Source organism: Mercenaria mercenaria, chromosome 11 (genome assembly GCF_021730395.1).
Source record: "Mercenaria mercenaria strain notata chromosome 11, MADL_Memer_1, whole genome shotgun sequence".
Lineage (NCBI taxonomy): Eukaryota > Metazoa > Mollusca > Bivalvia > Venerida > Veneridae > Mercenaria > Mercenaria mercenaria.
Genome location: NC_069371.1, coordinates 14,077,487 through 14,094,866, shown reverse-complemented (window position 1 = coordinate 14,094,866; position 17,380 = coordinate 14,077,487). Strand labels below are relative to the sequence as shown.

The 17,380-nt window shown below is 35.1% G+C and overlaps 1 protein-coding gene across 1 annotated transcript in view; it reads right to left on the bottom strand.

The window, feature by feature from the left end:
• Window positions 1-17,380, bottom strand: part of LOC123532505 (ATP-binding cassette sub-family C member 3-like) — a 34,327-nt gene that overhangs the window by 7,575 nt on the left and 9,372 nt on the right. Inside the window, exons 8-20 of the mRNA XM_053517962.1 lie at window positions 14,482-14,671; window positions 12,966-13,134; window positions 12,271-12,422; window positions 9,359-9,496; window positions 8,883-9,029; window positions 8,226-8,310; window positions 6,133-6,202; window positions 4,366-4,492; window positions 3,498-3,674; window positions 2,102-2,269; window positions 1,662-1,848; window positions 718-826; window positions 288-387 (exon numbers count right to left, since the gene is read on the bottom strand). Of these exons, the coding sequence (XP_053373937.1) occupies window positions 288-387; window positions 718-826; window positions 1,662-1,848; window positions 2,102-2,269; window positions 3,498-3,674; window positions 4,366-4,492; window positions 6,133-6,202; window positions 8,226-8,310; window positions 8,883-9,029; window positions 9,359-9,496; window positions 12,271-12,422; window positions 12,966-13,134; window positions 14,482-14,671 (1,819 nt within the window). The remainder of the gene's footprint in view (window positions 1-287; window positions 388-717; window positions 827-1,661; window positions 1,849-2,101; window positions 2,270-3,497; window positions 3,675-4,365; window positions 4,493-6,132; window positions 6,203-8,225; window positions 8,311-8,882; window positions 9,030-9,358; window positions 9,497-12,270; window positions 12,423-12,965; window positions 13,135-14,481; window positions 14,672-17,380) is intronic.

Below are 17,380 nucleotides of genomic sequence, written 5' to 3'. Positions count from 1 at the left end.
AGTAAGTATAATTTCAACCTTACCTTAAAAGACATAGGGCTATGGTTGGATTTGTACTATGTATCGACAGCAACGCCCTGAGTTTAATTTAAAATGTTTTCAACTAATGAGTCGGGAAACAGCTTTTACAAGCAGAATATAGAACATCTGAAAAAGACAAACTAACAGAATGTTAGTTGACTGGATGTATAATTAATTTTGTATGTCTTATAGTTTCGTTTTTTTTAAGAGAACACGTGTCAGGCGAAATATGATGTTTTTAAGTTATTAAGGGAAATCACACTCACTGCCCCATCTCCTGGTAATTCATCTTGTGTCAGTCTAACAGTTCTAGCAACAGTTCTAGACAGTTCGTATGACTCATCTCTTCTCCTCAGTTTCCCTTTCCTGAAACAAAAAATATCTTGAAACATCCGACTTCACGTCCTAAGCGTAGCGTAATAGGAGATGTACTTTAGTCAGATTGTCTGTTTATTATTGGAAAAATGCGAGCTAACTCGTTTGTTTATTCATTCAATAAGGAGGAGGATTCAGTTTTTGAAATTTGTCAAACATTTCCAAAAGCTAAAATTTCTTAAAGTACGTTGGTCTTACGTGTTGGCGTGGAAACAAAAACTCAGTTGCGTCTGATCAATAAAACCTTTTGCAAAGTATTATTTTTCTGTACAAATCAACTACACTTGTTGTGTCAGTCTGAATATACGAACAATTACCCACCGTTTAACACAGCAATTACAGCGTCCATACATATCATCATCGGTCGTCAAACCTCCATCGGATTTAATGTCTTCTAAATCATGCCGCATCTTTTCCATAAATCCTTCAACTACAAAAACATTTCATTTTCTAAATTCTCATGCAGATTGGTCGTACTGTTATACATATTATCTCTGTACAAAAAACACAAACTTTCATATTTGGCGTTTTCCTCTCGAAAATGTTTTTGGAATATTGTGCAGAATTATTGCATATACTGCACATGTACTAACCGTACGTATAACTTTAAAAGCTGGTGGTGATTTGATTGAGGTCCACAATATTCAATTGAAAAAGATATTGTAGTAAACATTCACATTTTATGTACATTGTTGCATACATTATTTGATAAATTACATTGCTTGAAATTGAAGAATCCAGCTGGTGAACGGACGGTCGATGGTTCTACTCATGCAGGTGCCCTCCCATGCATTTGGTCCTTCTGAACCATAAAAGTTATATGATCAAATTGTATCAGTTTGACTCTAAGCCTAACTATATCAAAAAGAGTTTAAGATCAGCAACATTATATCTGAGGTCTTGTAGAGGTTAAGCGATGTGCTTCCGTAGGTTCATTTCAATAAAGGTAAAGTTAACAATGCTTAGAGATGTCTTCTTTCTAGGAGCCCGCCCGCTCAGATGTACGGATCGCGGGGTTGTGAGTTCTCCGTGACGATTTGATAAAAGACATTGTGTCCTCCGCCTCCTATTCATTTTGGGAAGTTGGCATTTACTTTCGGAGAACAGGTTTGTATTGGTACAGAATCCAGGAACACTGGTTAGGTTAACTGCCCGCCGGTACATAACTCAAATACTGCTGAAAACGGTGTTTAACCCAAAACAAACAAACAAACAAACATTGTATAATTTATATTTTCATTGTAGGATGATGATTTAGAACTCACATTCCGCATCAGTATCTTCATTTTCATTCTCGTCTTGCATATATTGATGAAGCAACTGTGCGAAAGGTCCGTCGTGACTCATTAGTTCAGCATAGGACCCAATCTCTGAGATCCGACCATCAACGAGAACAACAATTCTATCAACCATGGGCAGCCAATGCAATCCATGGGTAACCAGAACTCGCGTCTGAAAAAAATAGCCGTGTAAATGATAATGGATACTGGGTATCACTGCAATGTAAAAATAACAAAAACCCTACAATCCGACTTTCAACAAGGACTGTACTGGCGAAAGTAAAGACAAAGACCTTGTGTATTTCATATTTTAATACATATCGTCACAGGTCTCAGGAGAAGCTAAAATGCAGAAAGACATACATTAAGAAAATATGAAAAGCATGCCGAAAAATTAAAGTACCATGATAAAAAAAAAACCTTACCTTATTCTTGAGCAAGCCTGTGTTGCCAATAACTTTATCGAATAGATCTTTGCCAACGTGTGAGTCCACAGCACTTAGCGGATCATCCAGAAGATATATATCCGCGTTATTGTACACTGCTCTTGCAAGACTTATCCGCTGTTTTTGGCCCCCGCTAACGTTGATACCCTAATATAAAAATTGTTATCAATTCAGTTCACATTTTTCTGGCCATCTTAAAATCAGCTTGAAACAGCAGATGTGGTTATTTGAGCAAGATTGTTATTAATTGACACTTCTTACTTATATAATATGTAGCGTCCAACGTTACAATAACATATCTATATGTGGATATTTCGAACCTTGCTTAAGTGTACATATTAAACCGTATCTTAATGTTTATGATGTTACATACAAACAGCGTCCTCTCTTACTTCTTAACATTACCGGTACAGTGTCGTTTCTATTTTTGTTTGGTTTTGAATTACTGGTTACTTTAGCTGTTTCCTTTCCATTTATAAATATTGATATAAAACATGCATATTTAACTATATAGACATAGCAACACTATATGATAGTCAGTGTGATACCAAAATAACGTTTCTGCAAAATGAAATATGGTTTATTCATCATAATAAACTTTAGCGTTCTTTTCCCTAATTTTATTAGAAAGTCTAAACATGATATGATACTTTAGGACCAGAAGCTTTATCACTATGTAGTAGGAAGTTTGGTTTTAAAAGAGAAGCTGTGCCAGTTTCAATTGTGTTGCCCTGGATTTCTTTGATATTCACTGGATTCTATATTTAAGAGGCCTTCATGGCCGAATGATTAAGGTCGATGACTTCAAACCACTTGCCCCTCATTGATATGGGTTCGGGTTCGAGCCTCACTCGGAGCGTTGAATTCTTCATGTGAGGAAGCCATCCAACTGGCTTACGGAAAGTCGGTGGTTCTACCCAGGTGTCCTCTCGTGATAAAATCATGCATGAAGAGGCACCTGGGGTCTTTCTCCACCATCAAAGTTGGGAAGTCGCCATATGACCTATTACTGTGTCAGTGTGACGTTAAACCCAACGAAATAAATAAATCTATTTTTAATCTGATATCATATAATGTCTAGATAAACTGTTAAACAGTACAGACTTACATTTATCTTCAACAAACTAAATTCAATTGTTCATTTTTAATGACTTGACAAAACTTTTACAGCTGTCATCTGGTAGCGGTTGGTAACTTTAAAGCATTTCTTTTTAATTTATGTCTCATTCTTTCCATTACCTATGTGAAATAGTATCATTAACGCCAATTATTTCTCGAACAAAAGCGTTTTTATCTGTCTAAACCTTGCTTGTAATGAATACGTTTCTAACTTCATATACTTATAACCTCCCTTACGTTGATAAAAATTGTTTACCCTTTCTCCTATTTCTGTTTCATCTCCTCCAGGAAGAATTTGAAGATCAGGTCCAAGTGCACATGCGTCAATCACCTTAAGATATTTCTTTTGTCTATATTCTTTGCCAAACAAGATATTGTCTTTCAACTTCATATTTTGTATCCACGCCGCTTGTGGAACGTAGGCTGTCGATCCCTATATTTCCGACAATGTGATATAAATACATATAAAGTGAACACAACTATATAGCTATTTTGACGTCTATTTTCAATGTAAAGTTTGTTTGTTTAATGTGTCAACATAAACACGACACATTTTGGGTATTTTTCTGGCTTTTATCTGAACCATTGCACTTGCTTCACTATTGAAACCTCATAGATATAGAGGATATTACATGAGTGTCTTTTCATATTGAATTTATTAAACGAGTTGAATAAAATAATAAAATGCGAGGCTCTGCCGAGCATTTTATCAATTTTATTCAACGAGTTTAACAAATTCAATGTGGAAAGTCACTAATGTAATATTCTTTTTATCACATGTTAACCTTTCCTGTCGAAACATTAAAAATTCTACTTTCTTTTACTATATAAACAAGTCAATTTGACCAACATCTCCTTTACTATAAACGACGTCGACGTCAAAGCTTTATTACACTAGTGTATTATCGTTTTTATTTAATGACTTTATTACACTCCCGCGACGTCAAACATGTGATAAAAACCAACCATATGCTATGCTGAATACTTTGCTTTTTTGTTATATTTAGATAAGGAAAAGTTACCTTGCACAACATTTTGTAAAACTAATATATTTCTTTATATCTTTTATAATGGTAAAACTGAATTCGGATTACAATGTTAAATAGATATCTTGATGTATCTACCTTCGTTTTCACACTTCCATTGTAGCGTTCCATTTCCCCAAGAATTGCGGAGATTAACGATGACTTCCCACTTCCTACCTGTCCAACAACTGCCAGCAATTCACCGTCATTTACCTGCAGGTTTATGCTGAAAAGATATTACTAAAACATGACATTGGAGAAGTCCAATCAAAGGATTGCACTAACAAATATATCACTAACATGAGATGTAACCAGGCGCAAATGAATGTGCATGGAAAAATGTACACTGAGTTCTATAATCTGTCACTGGTTTAAGATGCGGATTCAAATATCTGGCTCGATGGTATCTGTTTAGAATGTGACAGCCTAAACTACTGCCCAAGTGTCCGATATTTCCATCCACGTCTTCAACTAGTGATTGATTCTTTTTCTTGCATACTGTATTTTTCAATTTATAGAAGAAATAAAATAAAACAAATTTTCTCTTTTTAGCACTAATTTTTAACGGTAACTTATTGTATTTTACTCATTCATTCATACAATACAGCATGAGAAGCAACTTACATCCCAGGATGTAAAATAGGAAAGGTGGAAACTCCACAAGTCGCTCAACATGACAAAAACGAAAATGTTGCAGGCTCGATTTGATTGAGCCTAATCACGGACGGTAGTGGAAATGGATGCTACCGTCCACGCCCTCTAGCCTCGGTTTAAGTAGAACTCAACATTTGCACATGCTACAATTTAGAGACATCCGCAGACTTACGGCGGTGCACACGAAACCTTCAATGATACACTAGCGAGTAATTCCACGAAAAGCGGCGTATGGTCCCCAGTTAAAATAATATGCCTCGATTATACAATACCCAAAGCTATGAAAGCGGGAATATTGGAACCATCCAGGAAGAAATGTTCAAGCTGAGAAACTAAACAGTACCAATAACACGACATAAAAGTTGTGCTGAATGATCTGATAAGATCGAAATATAACAGCACTGACTGAATGCACGGGGAGACATTTTACGGCCGCCACACGGCACAAACAACGCAGATGTGATAAAGAAAAAGGAGGAAACTCCATAGGTCGCTCAACGCGACAAAAACGAAAATGTTGCAGGCTCGGTTTGATTGAGCCTGTTCGTGGACGTTAGTGGAAATGGATGCTACCGTCCACGCCCTCTAGTCCCGGTTGAGCAGAACTCGACATTTACACTTGCTACAAGTACAAAAACAATTTAGAGACAACCACAGATATGTGCATACGGCGGTGCAAATGTAACATTCAGTGATACACTAGAAAAGCGGCGTACGGTCTCCAGTTAAAATAATGGGTATGCCCTAAACGAGAACACAATGGGCAGAACTAAAACTGGAATTTAGAAAGGGGATCTGACTGCATATCCCAGTAAGACGAGTTTTTCCAGTTCCGGTAAAAACACAGAAAAATCCTGTCTTTCATGGAAGAATTATCAATTCATGTTAAACATTTTAAACAGTGTCAACTTCTATGGCATTGGTGAACTATAATTTGTTAAATGATTGAGGTCACAGGCAGATTATCTATCGGAACGCACATCAAAAATAGGCAAATTCTTGCATGTCCCCACGCATTACTGTATAATATGCATAAGATACTGACTAAAGGTTAGGGTTGGGATTACTTTGGTAACAAAATTTATATATTAAAGATTCTTATTATTCAATCGCATGAATCTGGTGTATACTGGAGTCCGTGATTAGCACAGGCGCTCAGTCACAGTCCTTGATCTTTATTATTTTTAAGTCAACTTTCAGTTGTATACATACTCTTTCAAAATCATCTGTGCTCGGTCCTCTTTCCATGCAAAATCTCCATCCTCTATTGAAATGGCAAACTCTGAAACAAATACGAAATGAAAACAGCATATCGACCGCATATCCTGTTTTTAGCTCGACTATTCATAGAATAGTAGAGCTATTGGACTCGCCCATGCGTCGGCGTCGGCGTCGGCGTCCGCGTCGGCGTCCGCGTCCCGATTTGGTTAAGTTTTTGTATGTAAGCTGGTATCTCAGCAACCACTTGTGGCAATGGATTGAAACTTCACACACTTATTCACTGTGATAAACTGACTTACATTGCACAGGTTCCATAACTCTGTTTTGCTTTTTTACAAAATTATGCCCTTTTTTTGACTTAGAAATTTTTGGTTAAGGTTTTGTATGTAAGCTGGTATCTCAGTAACCACTTGTGGGAATGGATTGAAACTTCACACACTTATTTACTGTGATAAACTGACTTACATTGCACAGGTTCCATAACTCTATTTTGCTTTTTCACAAAATTATGCCCCTTTTTCGACTTAGAATTTTTTGGTTAAGGTTTTGTATGTAAGCTGGTATCTCAGTACTCACTAATGGGAATGGATTGAAACTTCACACACTTGTTCACTGTCATGATCTGACATGCACAAAGCAGGTCCCATAACTTTATTTTGCTTTTTTACAAAATTATGCCCCTTTTTCAACATAGAAATTTTTGGTTAAGTTTTTGTATGTAAGCTGGTATCTCAGTATCCACTAATGGGAAAGGATTGAAACTTCACACACTTGTTCACTGTCATGATATGACATGCAGTGCAAAGGGTCAATAACTCAACTTTGCATTTTACAAAATTATGCCCCTTTTTCAACTTAGGAGTTTTTGGGTTAAATTCTTATATGTAAGCTGGTATCTCAGTACCCACTAATGGGAATGGATTGAAACTTCATACACTTGTCCACTGTCATGAGCTGATAAGCACTATGCAGGTTCCATAACCCTATTTTACTTTTTACTAAATTATGCCCCTTTTTCGACTTTCTTATACATTCAAGCGACAAGGCTGTTAAATAGTCGAGCGTTGCTGTTCTCCGACAGCTCTTGTTCATTAGCTTTTCAATGCGATTATTTGATCGACTCCAATCAAATATTTTGTTCTTTGAGCTGGATAGGTGATCATGCTGGCCTTTTGTGTTGTTATTTTTGTTGCTTGCTGACATGAAATAGTTCACATTTTAGAGACCATGTGACTTCTATAAACGAGGGAATATCAGATTACCAACTCGCCTAATTCAACATGTGTATCATGTTGTTAGCAACAGAATAAAGTAACTTTAGAACAAAGATATCTTCTTTGGTTTTATATCCGTTGATAATCATTAATTGTATTGTTTTTTTCTACTCATTTATAAGTTATTTAAAGTACTAACTCATTATAATAATAACCATTAGGGGACATGTATGGGACACTGTTCCGAAAATCAGTCGATGGGTTTTCCCTTCTCAAATGAGAGCATTCTTTTTAACTTGCTACATGTTCTGGAAACAAAGTCATTTGTCTTTACGTCTTGGTATATGCAATTGTCAGACATGTTAATATTGGCCAGTCGCACTTGAGCAACAGTTTTTGACATTTTTCACGTTTTGTAGATTTTGTTAGAGGTTTAATACAATTGAAAAATCTAATAAAAGCTTCAACAAACTACGTACTTTTCCACAAGTGAATAGGCAGAAATGACACAATACAGGGAAAATAGATAAAGGGAGATAACATAATCATCTATGACAAAAAATTGTTTAGAGTTTTGTCCCTTAGGCCTACATGCCTTTATAAAATTTCGACTATGTGACGAAAAACAATGATTTGGTTTGCTGTGTATATTAATGACCCCAGAATTTACAAGAAAGTAAACCGGGTCGCCTAATTTAAGGGTTTCGGCGAAAGCAAGAAAGAATCAAGGTGACATTCATATGACAGATCAAATGCTGCATGAGTTTTAGATACTTTGAAGTTGTTTGATTTATTTGACGTATGGAAAGCACAATTAAAAAACTCTCAAGAAAACATATGGACAAGTAAATGTAATGCATGGAAACCTACCTGCTTGCTTTATTTCCTGGACATTGTTTTCATTTATATCCGGTGTGCGCAAGAAGGCCTGAATTCTTCCGATTGAAGCATATGCCTGTTTAAAGTTGAAATACATTTGAGCCGTGCCATGGGAAAACCAACATAGTGGGTTTGCGACCAGCATGGATCCAGACCAGCCTGCGCATCCGCGCAGTCTGGTCAGGCTCCATGCTGTTCGCTTTTAAGGCCTACTGGAATTGGAGAAACTGTTAGCGAACAGCATGGATCCTGACCAGACTGCGCGGATGCGCAGGCTGGTCTGGATCCTTGCTGGTCGCAAACCCACTATGTTGGTTTTCTCATGGCACGGCTCATTTCAGCATTTGTTTAAAAATGAGTTTTATTTTCGCGCTTTATAGATAGCAAAATGCAAGCCTCGAGAAATGATTTAAACTTTTCAAGGGGTGTCTATTACATTGATAACAAATACTAGTAACATTTAAACCTCCTTGCTGTTGAATTCTAAGAAACAAACAAACTCGAGATGAAATATGTATACGTATTGAATAAAAAAAATATTTCCTTTGATAGTCGTTTGAGAATAGTAAATGAACGTAGAAATTTGTATAATATACATGGTACATGGTAACTAGGTTTAACTGATCTAACACAACAAACAGAACATACCTGTACCAGGCCATTGACCAACGAAGGGAAAAGAGATATTGCAAATTTGATAACATTCACAATAGTAACAGCTGTAAATGTTTCCCGCGGTTGAAGGGAGTGAGTCGGAGATGTTGAAACATAGATAGCTATCAAGGTGAAGGTCATCTGAAAGGTGAAAACGGACACATATTTCGGTGAAAAGGGACATCAGAAAATTCAGAGATATTTAATCTTGAGATGAAGTATTTGTGCAATGTAAAAGAGACTTTAAACTATAAATCATGAACGATCCTTAAAAAATAAGACAAAACATGTCAAATGATATTGATGATGTACAATGTATTAATAATGTGTACAATAATGTGTTTAATTTATCTGTAAAGAAACAAGTAATTCTACAGAGACCTACTGTGTAAATAATATCATTATAATCATTGAAAATATATTGATTAATAATTGATGTATATTATTTCTAAGTGTTATATGGAATGTACCATAAAAGGAGTATGCATGGACAACACAACCGATATTGCGGACAGCCACGCATACTTCCATAGCTTCGTAACTTCTTTAGAGCGGATACTCTCAATTCTGTTTATAAACGAGGTTTCCCAGGCATACATTTTTAAAACCTGAAAGTGCAATTTAACAGAAAAAGTTCAGCCTTGTGTATTAGACTCAGACTAGAGTGTTACAAATTCTCTTAATCCTAATTGTGTATTTTGAGTATATTTTCCTGGTAATGTTTCTGCATTATAGCTCCATTGTTTTGCGAACGAGTTATAGCAAATTAGACAGTTGTTTTTCAGTTCTGATATAAATTTCAGACCCAGCACGTTGATGCACACGGGACCAGGAAAAAAAAAAGAAGTCATGGTCGTAATATTTTTCTTTCAAATTGGCCTGAATTTAATGCGTTAATACAAGTCATTTTTGAGAACATTTTTTATTAAAAAAAATAAAACTGATATCAATCTATATTGCATGATTTTATCGTACTATTCTTCAATAAAAACCATATAAAAGGAGAAAAAAGACATTTAGTAACTTTATTATGGAACAGTTGACAAAGTAGGTTTGTAGTTCATGCTATCAGTAGTATTGTTAATATCATTTTGTAACTTTGTCACGTAATTGTTCTACTTAAATTAAATATGTGAGTTTGTTTTATCACGTCTCAACATGCTTAATGTTCCAGTTACTTTACATTCCCACGGTCGACAGAAGGCAAAGGTTTAAAGGTTTTAAAGTGCCTCCTATCTAGTTTGCTTCAACTGCAAAAAAAAATTGAATTTTACAAACGTGTTGCTGTTTTAAGGAGGTAGGTTACCTTGTTACAAGAGTAAATTCAAATTAGTTGAACCGCAGCATCTTTTTGTATTTCGTGTAATATGAAGTTTTAACTGCTAAAATATCAGTTTCGTTTGTCTCTGTCCCTTCAAGTTCAATTTTTATCCAGGTTTGAAGAACATGACCCTTCAAAGGTATTTTATATTGAAAGAAGAAGGAAAATACGGATATTTAACACTTTTCAGTGTATTTTAGTTTCATTGATATCCGTAGAAGTCAGCATAATCTATAATTTTACTAATATGCACGTTAGCTTTCTAATATAAGCTTAAAATGTATATGTCGCGGGGCTCGTGTTTCCATGGTAACGCATTTTCTCTCATTTTTAAACAACTATCTATAAAAATAGGGGTTTTCGACGGCTTCAGTGCCATTCTGTTAATGACCAAACTGGAATATTTGGGTAATATTATTAGCAAAATACCAAGCACTATACATGGTACCCTATTTTTCTTAAAGTTTAAAGTAACCATGGCAACAGAGATGTTTAAAATGTCTAATATCTTGCTTTTTGTCGTAATTTCTTATAAAATAATATTGAATAAGATTATCTTTCTAGTTGATGTAGCTTTAAAACATATTATTTCTAACGTAAGTTATATTTTCGTGTTATCTGCATTTATTCAAACAAATTTCTAAGCTTAGAATACTTACAGCAGTACCCATCGTCTGGCATTTTTCATGGAAAAATCGTTCAGCATGCTACTATTATTCTCATGGATATTGTTGAAATGAAAATAAAAAGCCGAAGCTGTGTTTCCTAAATAGACTAGTGTCAACGCTTTTGAATTTTACATTTAGATACATAGGTCACGGGCTTCGTTTCCATGGTAACATCAATTCAATTCAAGAAACCACAATTTTCTACTGAAATTTGAACAATTTTAGATCTTAGTTTTAGTATATAAGTAAAAAATTATCAACGGAACCTGAAAAATAGGTATTACAAATCAAACTGCTAGATTTTTTATTTGAAAATGGCCGTAACAGGTAAGCTCTCACCCAGCTATATACCAAATAACATTGGTTACCATTATCCATTTTCTTACATTCCGCATAACATTTCAATATAACTACATAAAAGAAGCAAAATATTGATTATTATTCAGAGCAAAAGACTCATAAAAAATATTTCAGCAAATAATGGTTATTTGAAAATAATTTGAATAAAGAAAATGCACAGAATTACGTACTTTCAAGATAAAAGCTATTAATTTTGCGCGGTAACTGACACGTAACATCATGACGTCAATGACGTCATTTTAAGGCAACACTGTTTTGAAGCGTTTCTGCGGCAATTTATTCATTATTTCTGCATTATTAAACCATAAAGCGTCAGATCGAAGACAGGTCTATGATTTGTTTTCAGAAGAATGAATATACAAACACATTTAGTTTGTCGTAAACGTCGTCGTAAACCGTCACGTTAGCTTCCGGTTGGACATGCGCACATACAAATATAAAGGTAACCTACCTCCTTAAATCATTTATGTACGCACAAAAATGTGTCACATTTACAGAATGATATGAAAGCAAGTCTTCGAAGAAGACCTATAAAAATTCATCACCAGGTATAACTTTCTTACGAGCTTTTAAAGTAAAGTACATTATGGTAACATTAGTTAATGTATTGATCATACAGACGTTTGCTCACATCTATAATAATTATGCAAGAGAAATTTGGTGTGCATTCTTATTACAATCATAATTTTAGTTTATACATAATTTATTTTAGGTCGATTGTGAAGCAATTTTTACAACTTATATTAATCACTCTCGACACACCTCATTCCTGATGGAATCCATCGCCACGAAGGTATGAGAGAAGAGGTCAGTTTCCCTTTAAATGCTGAGCGCCAAGCAAGGGAGCTATGGTACCATATTTCACGTCTTTGGTATGACGCGGCCGGGGATCGAACCAACGACCTCCCGCACTCGAAGCGGACGCTCTACCACTCGGCTATCGAGGCGGTTCATAATTTTATGACAGTACAAAAGTTCTTTGTTCGGTACAAATAACATCTTGTGGCAAGGAAGAGGTAAAAAACCCTGATACCTTAATTCCGTTGATGACTTCATTCAATATTTTTATTCTTGATCCTTTCAAATTCAGCAACTCTTTCTGCAGCTTATATTGTTGGATTCCAATGAACCCTACTACTGGCAGGACAACCAGAATCACGACCAGACTCCCTGCAGCAGCTATACCTGTAGAAAGGAATCTTTGTGAGTTTTATGTTAACATATTAAATGACCTTCAGACCATCACACACTAGAGGTGCTAATTATGTATCACGGTTGTGAATGAATTTTCTTCTAAAATGCCGTACTACATGCCAAGACAATAATAAAAAGTGATGCCCTAAAACTATCCTGGTAACTTGTAACCGTAGAAACATTACAACATGTGTTTGTAAGTGGTAGTACAATATTCTATGTTACAGACAGGACTTTTTTCTGTTACATACAGGACAACTATCTGTTACAGACAGGACAACCAGTAACACGACCAAGACGGCCAGTGATTACCATTCATGTGTTTAAGTGTTATTACAATATCTCCTACGTGCATTGTATATTTCATTCTATTTATATTCATTCTGACTGCAGCTTGGCACGTGCTCTTTTGATAATGATAGTGAAATAATCAAAGAAAATACAAAAAAAACCTCAATTTGCTACTGTGACGTAAGAAAAGATACTAAAATAATTGCAAACAACAAATATGTAACCAAATATGTAAACAGTTACCCATGAGCCCCCATAGCTGCAAAACTGTAAATGTTGTTATCACCACCAAAAGTACTGAATAGCCCGAAAATGTGAAAGCGTCTTGTATACGCTGACAATCTACAGACATGTGGTTCACAACCTCTCCCACAGCTGTGGTCTGGTTTCCAGATGTCTTCATTCTTACTGCCTTCAAAAAAGGTAAAACTGTGTCAGTTAATGACGACAGCAACTATTGCAAGTCAGTGTCTGGTTATATGACGTTTTGAGACGGGAAGTTGTGACAAAACACTGCATTGCCTTAAAAATGTAACTGTGTCAGTTTATGATGACAACAATTTGTTACATGTCAGTGTCGTCTGAACATGTGTAATGAAAGAACTTGTTTTGACTGGCTTAAGGATTAAACAGGGCTTAAAGCTGGCATTATCAAATGCCTGGAATTTAACATGACGTCCTACTTTTTGACGGGTGTCTATTTTATTCGCCTATTTTCAACCAATTATTCATTTCATTATATTTATAGCACTAATATATTATTTCACCTGGACTGAAATTTTAAAATTGTGCTTTTGAAAAGTTCTTAACCGGCAGCTGAAATTCATAAAGTTATTTAAATAAAATGCGTTTTAAATTCCCCATAGTTCGTACATTAATAAAGTTATCATAAAGTGTTAATTATTATTTTTTATGGGAATTGTGTCACACATTTATGTAATATATACCCGTTTAATAGTTAATTTAGTGCATTGACTCTCCATGCGCGCTACGACTTTGATATACTATAAGCATAATTATATCCGTTCATATTCTTCAAAAGTTGTATATTCTGAACAGTCGTGAATGATATTGAATTTAAGTAAGCCCAACTTTTGGAAAAACACACGCATCAAGACACATTTTTTGAAACGATACATTTCAATAGCGTGATGTAGTTTGCAATGAGAGATTTTTATCATTTTAATACCGCTTGGTAATTTATTATTTAAACCATTTATTACAAAATCACACGCTGACTTCAAATCAACAACCATTAACAGTTGCCACTACGAAACCTTACTTTGGGTGTAGAATTCTTTCCTGTGAGGAAACCAATCAGCAGATTTATTTTGTGGAAGGTCAGTGGTTCTACCAAGGTGCTAGCTAATGTTTGAAATAATGCTTGGAGTGGCACCTAGGTTCTTCCTCGAACATGAAACTTGAGAGTGGTTCAAATCAGCTCCAAACTTTCATCACAATCGAGCTAAAGTAAATTTGTATAAACTAAACTCTGAAAAGTCGCTGAAAGACCTATAATTCTGTCCATCACCCCTACGTCCCCTCCCCCACCTCCCGCAAAAATGAAATAAATCTACAAAATCAAACTGGTCAGTGTAATGTTATATTTCTATAACATAAAACTTTTAATCATGAAGCGCTTAAAATGGTATCAAAAATTTTCCTACTTTTAATTTCATACAAAAATGCCAAATGCATGGCGCACCAGCCTTTCAGTCACATGTAATTACACAATATTACGTATGTAATGTTCTGTTACCTTTCTGTATATAAGAGCCATAAGTGCGCTTTTTACATTTAGTCCTAATACAAGCATGTGGGTAAAAGATGTGTGGTGATAGACTGTACTTCCAGACGTAAACAAAACAAGGGCCAAACAGTAAAAATACCCAATCCACGTCGGACTGTCTGCTCCAGAATCGTTGTCCTCTATCAGTTGTATAATATACCTGTAATAAGGACAATTAAGTACAAAGATATACGTGTTTTTTAGTTTTCTAGTTTTACGTTGTAATGCTTGGCAGGGGTGGGGGGTGGGGGCTTCGTTTGTATTCATGTTTTTCTTGGATTATGAATGACTTTGATTACTTTTCGATTTTATTCAAAAATATTTGATTGCCGCGGTGCCTTCACTTTCCAGGCTTGTATTATGTAGATTGTTCTCTGGCTCTATGCGTCACACCATTTTTTACGGATATCATATTATAACCGATTCCGATCGTTATACTTACTGTAACATGAAGGGTATCATATACCAGAAGACTTGACTTAGTGACAGGAAAAGCATGGCTTCAACCCAGAGTTTCCAGTACACCTTTACAAGAGTCTTATACAAGTTCGGCTCCATAATATTATCATCTTTCTCTGTTAAAAAAAAAAAAAACTAAATTTTCTTTTTGAATTAAATAGCATGATAATGACATTGTTTATAATGCGGCAACCACATTTTTTTTTGTTAAGAACATGAAATATATCAATATTTTGTTTACTCTTACTTTCGAAAATTGTTTTCAAACACTTTTATATAGTATTATCAAATCCGGCGTTTTCTATTACCTCCCTTTATGACTCTAATCAGATAAGATCATGTGCAATGATTAAGGTAGTGCTTTGCTAACCATATTTGATTATGTAAACTCTCTATAGTGGTAGCTGCTTCATCACTTTTTAATATAAAGTCAAAACCCGTATCTGACTTTAAGCAACACAAATAAAGAAACTCCAAAATATTTTACAGGCATTGGCAAATCTTTGCTTATATATTTGATGTTCCAAACACTGCAAGTTTTGTTTAATAAGGTTACCGTATATGAAGCCTTCCGGTACTTATAGTAAATATTTTCATCAATATATACTAGTAAAGTAGTCAACGATATAACGCCGTCGGCGTTGGCTTTGGTTGGAAATTTTGTTAAGGTCCTTTTTCTCAAAACTTTAAGAAATACAGCTTAGAAACACTTGTTTATCATCATTCGATGACTATGTAGGCTAAGAACCATAACTCTGATAAGCATTTTGTCAGAATTATGACCCTTTTGTACTGAGAAAATTCGAATTTCTCGGTAAAAAATATTTTCCCCAAAAAACTAAAACAAAAGAGCTACAGCTTTGGACCTTTGCACAATTTTTAACCACCAGTAGATGAATAAGCAGACCAAGAGCCATAACTCTAACCTGCATTGTATTAGAATTATTACTTCTTTGTACTTAGAATTAGAATTTCTTGGGTTTTTTTTTTTGTTTATGTCCACTTTACTTGAATACTACAAGAACACTAGCTTTGGAAATTCGCAGACTTGTTTGTCATCATTAAGTAAGTATGTAGTCTAACTCTGGTTTGCACTTTGTCGGAATTATAGCCCTTGAACTTTGAATTTGAATTTCTTTTTATTTAGGTCCACCGTGCTTGAACTGTATGAAAGCTATAGCTTTGAAACTTTGTTTACTTGTTTATTATTAGATTAGTAAGTAGGTCAAGAACCAGAACTCTCTCTCTTGTATTGTGTCTGAATTATGAACCTTTTTGACTTAGAAAATCAGTATTTGTTGGTTGTTCTTGTTTAAGTTCAATTTTCTTGAATACTTGTTTAAACTTTGAAACTTCAGACATTTTTGTAACCGATTAAGACTACTAAGAAGGCCAGGAACCATATTTTTTCTTGCATATTGTCCAACACTTGCATACCAGCGATGGTACAGGCGGTGCTCTTGTTAAGGTTGTGGCTTAACTCAATTGATAGAGTATCTGCCTGACTGATTGTGCTTGCTGGATTATTTCTAAATACACTGCATAGCCGTTTACATAAACTGCTTTCTTGGGCAGTAAATCAACCTTTTTTCACCGGACCTATTCTAGTGTTTGTATGGAAGGCCGGTGCACCATGCTAATTGCCAAATGCTAAATGACCAATAGTTATTGCGAGATGCTTTTTTTTTTTGCCATATGCTTGATGTTAAATATTGACTGCCCTACTGTGCTTATCAAACGGAAAATGATAACCGTTAATTGAGAAATTAGAAACAATAAACACTAAATGCTTCTTGCTATCTGCTTATTATAAATAGAGCTGAATATGAATATGCATGAATGCATCCTTAAAATAGTCGTTAGCCTTTGTTACATGCTCTATCAAAATAAATTCTAAACATTTTAAGAGTAAACAGTTTCGGTACAAGTTTGTTATGGCCGGTAGAACATGTTTCAACAATTAGAAATTATCATTTAGCAATACGCATTAGCTTCTTGACATTTAGTATCTGGCATTTAGCATAAATTATATGTCATAAATCATTTGCTTTGTAGTATTTAACATTTATGGGGGCAAGGGACAGTTAATTTGAAAATTCCACAAATCTGCGCTGATGGCAGTGCGAAAATATCATGAAAAATCCAGTTTTGATAAATTCAAGGCAAGTGTAGCGAATGTTTTGCATAGACTTAGCACTTCATTGTGTGACATTTCCAGTCTGCCTATTCTGTTACTTCTGTGATAAAAACGAGTAAAACGCAGGTTTCAGGACACTAAATTTTGAGGCAAAAATGGCCCAAAATGCACACCTTGCGCGACCTGTACCGTATTATCTGCAAATGACTGACCTAAAACACATGCATATATTTAAAGCATGTGACCAGACGAAAACAATGGTGGGAAGAAAAG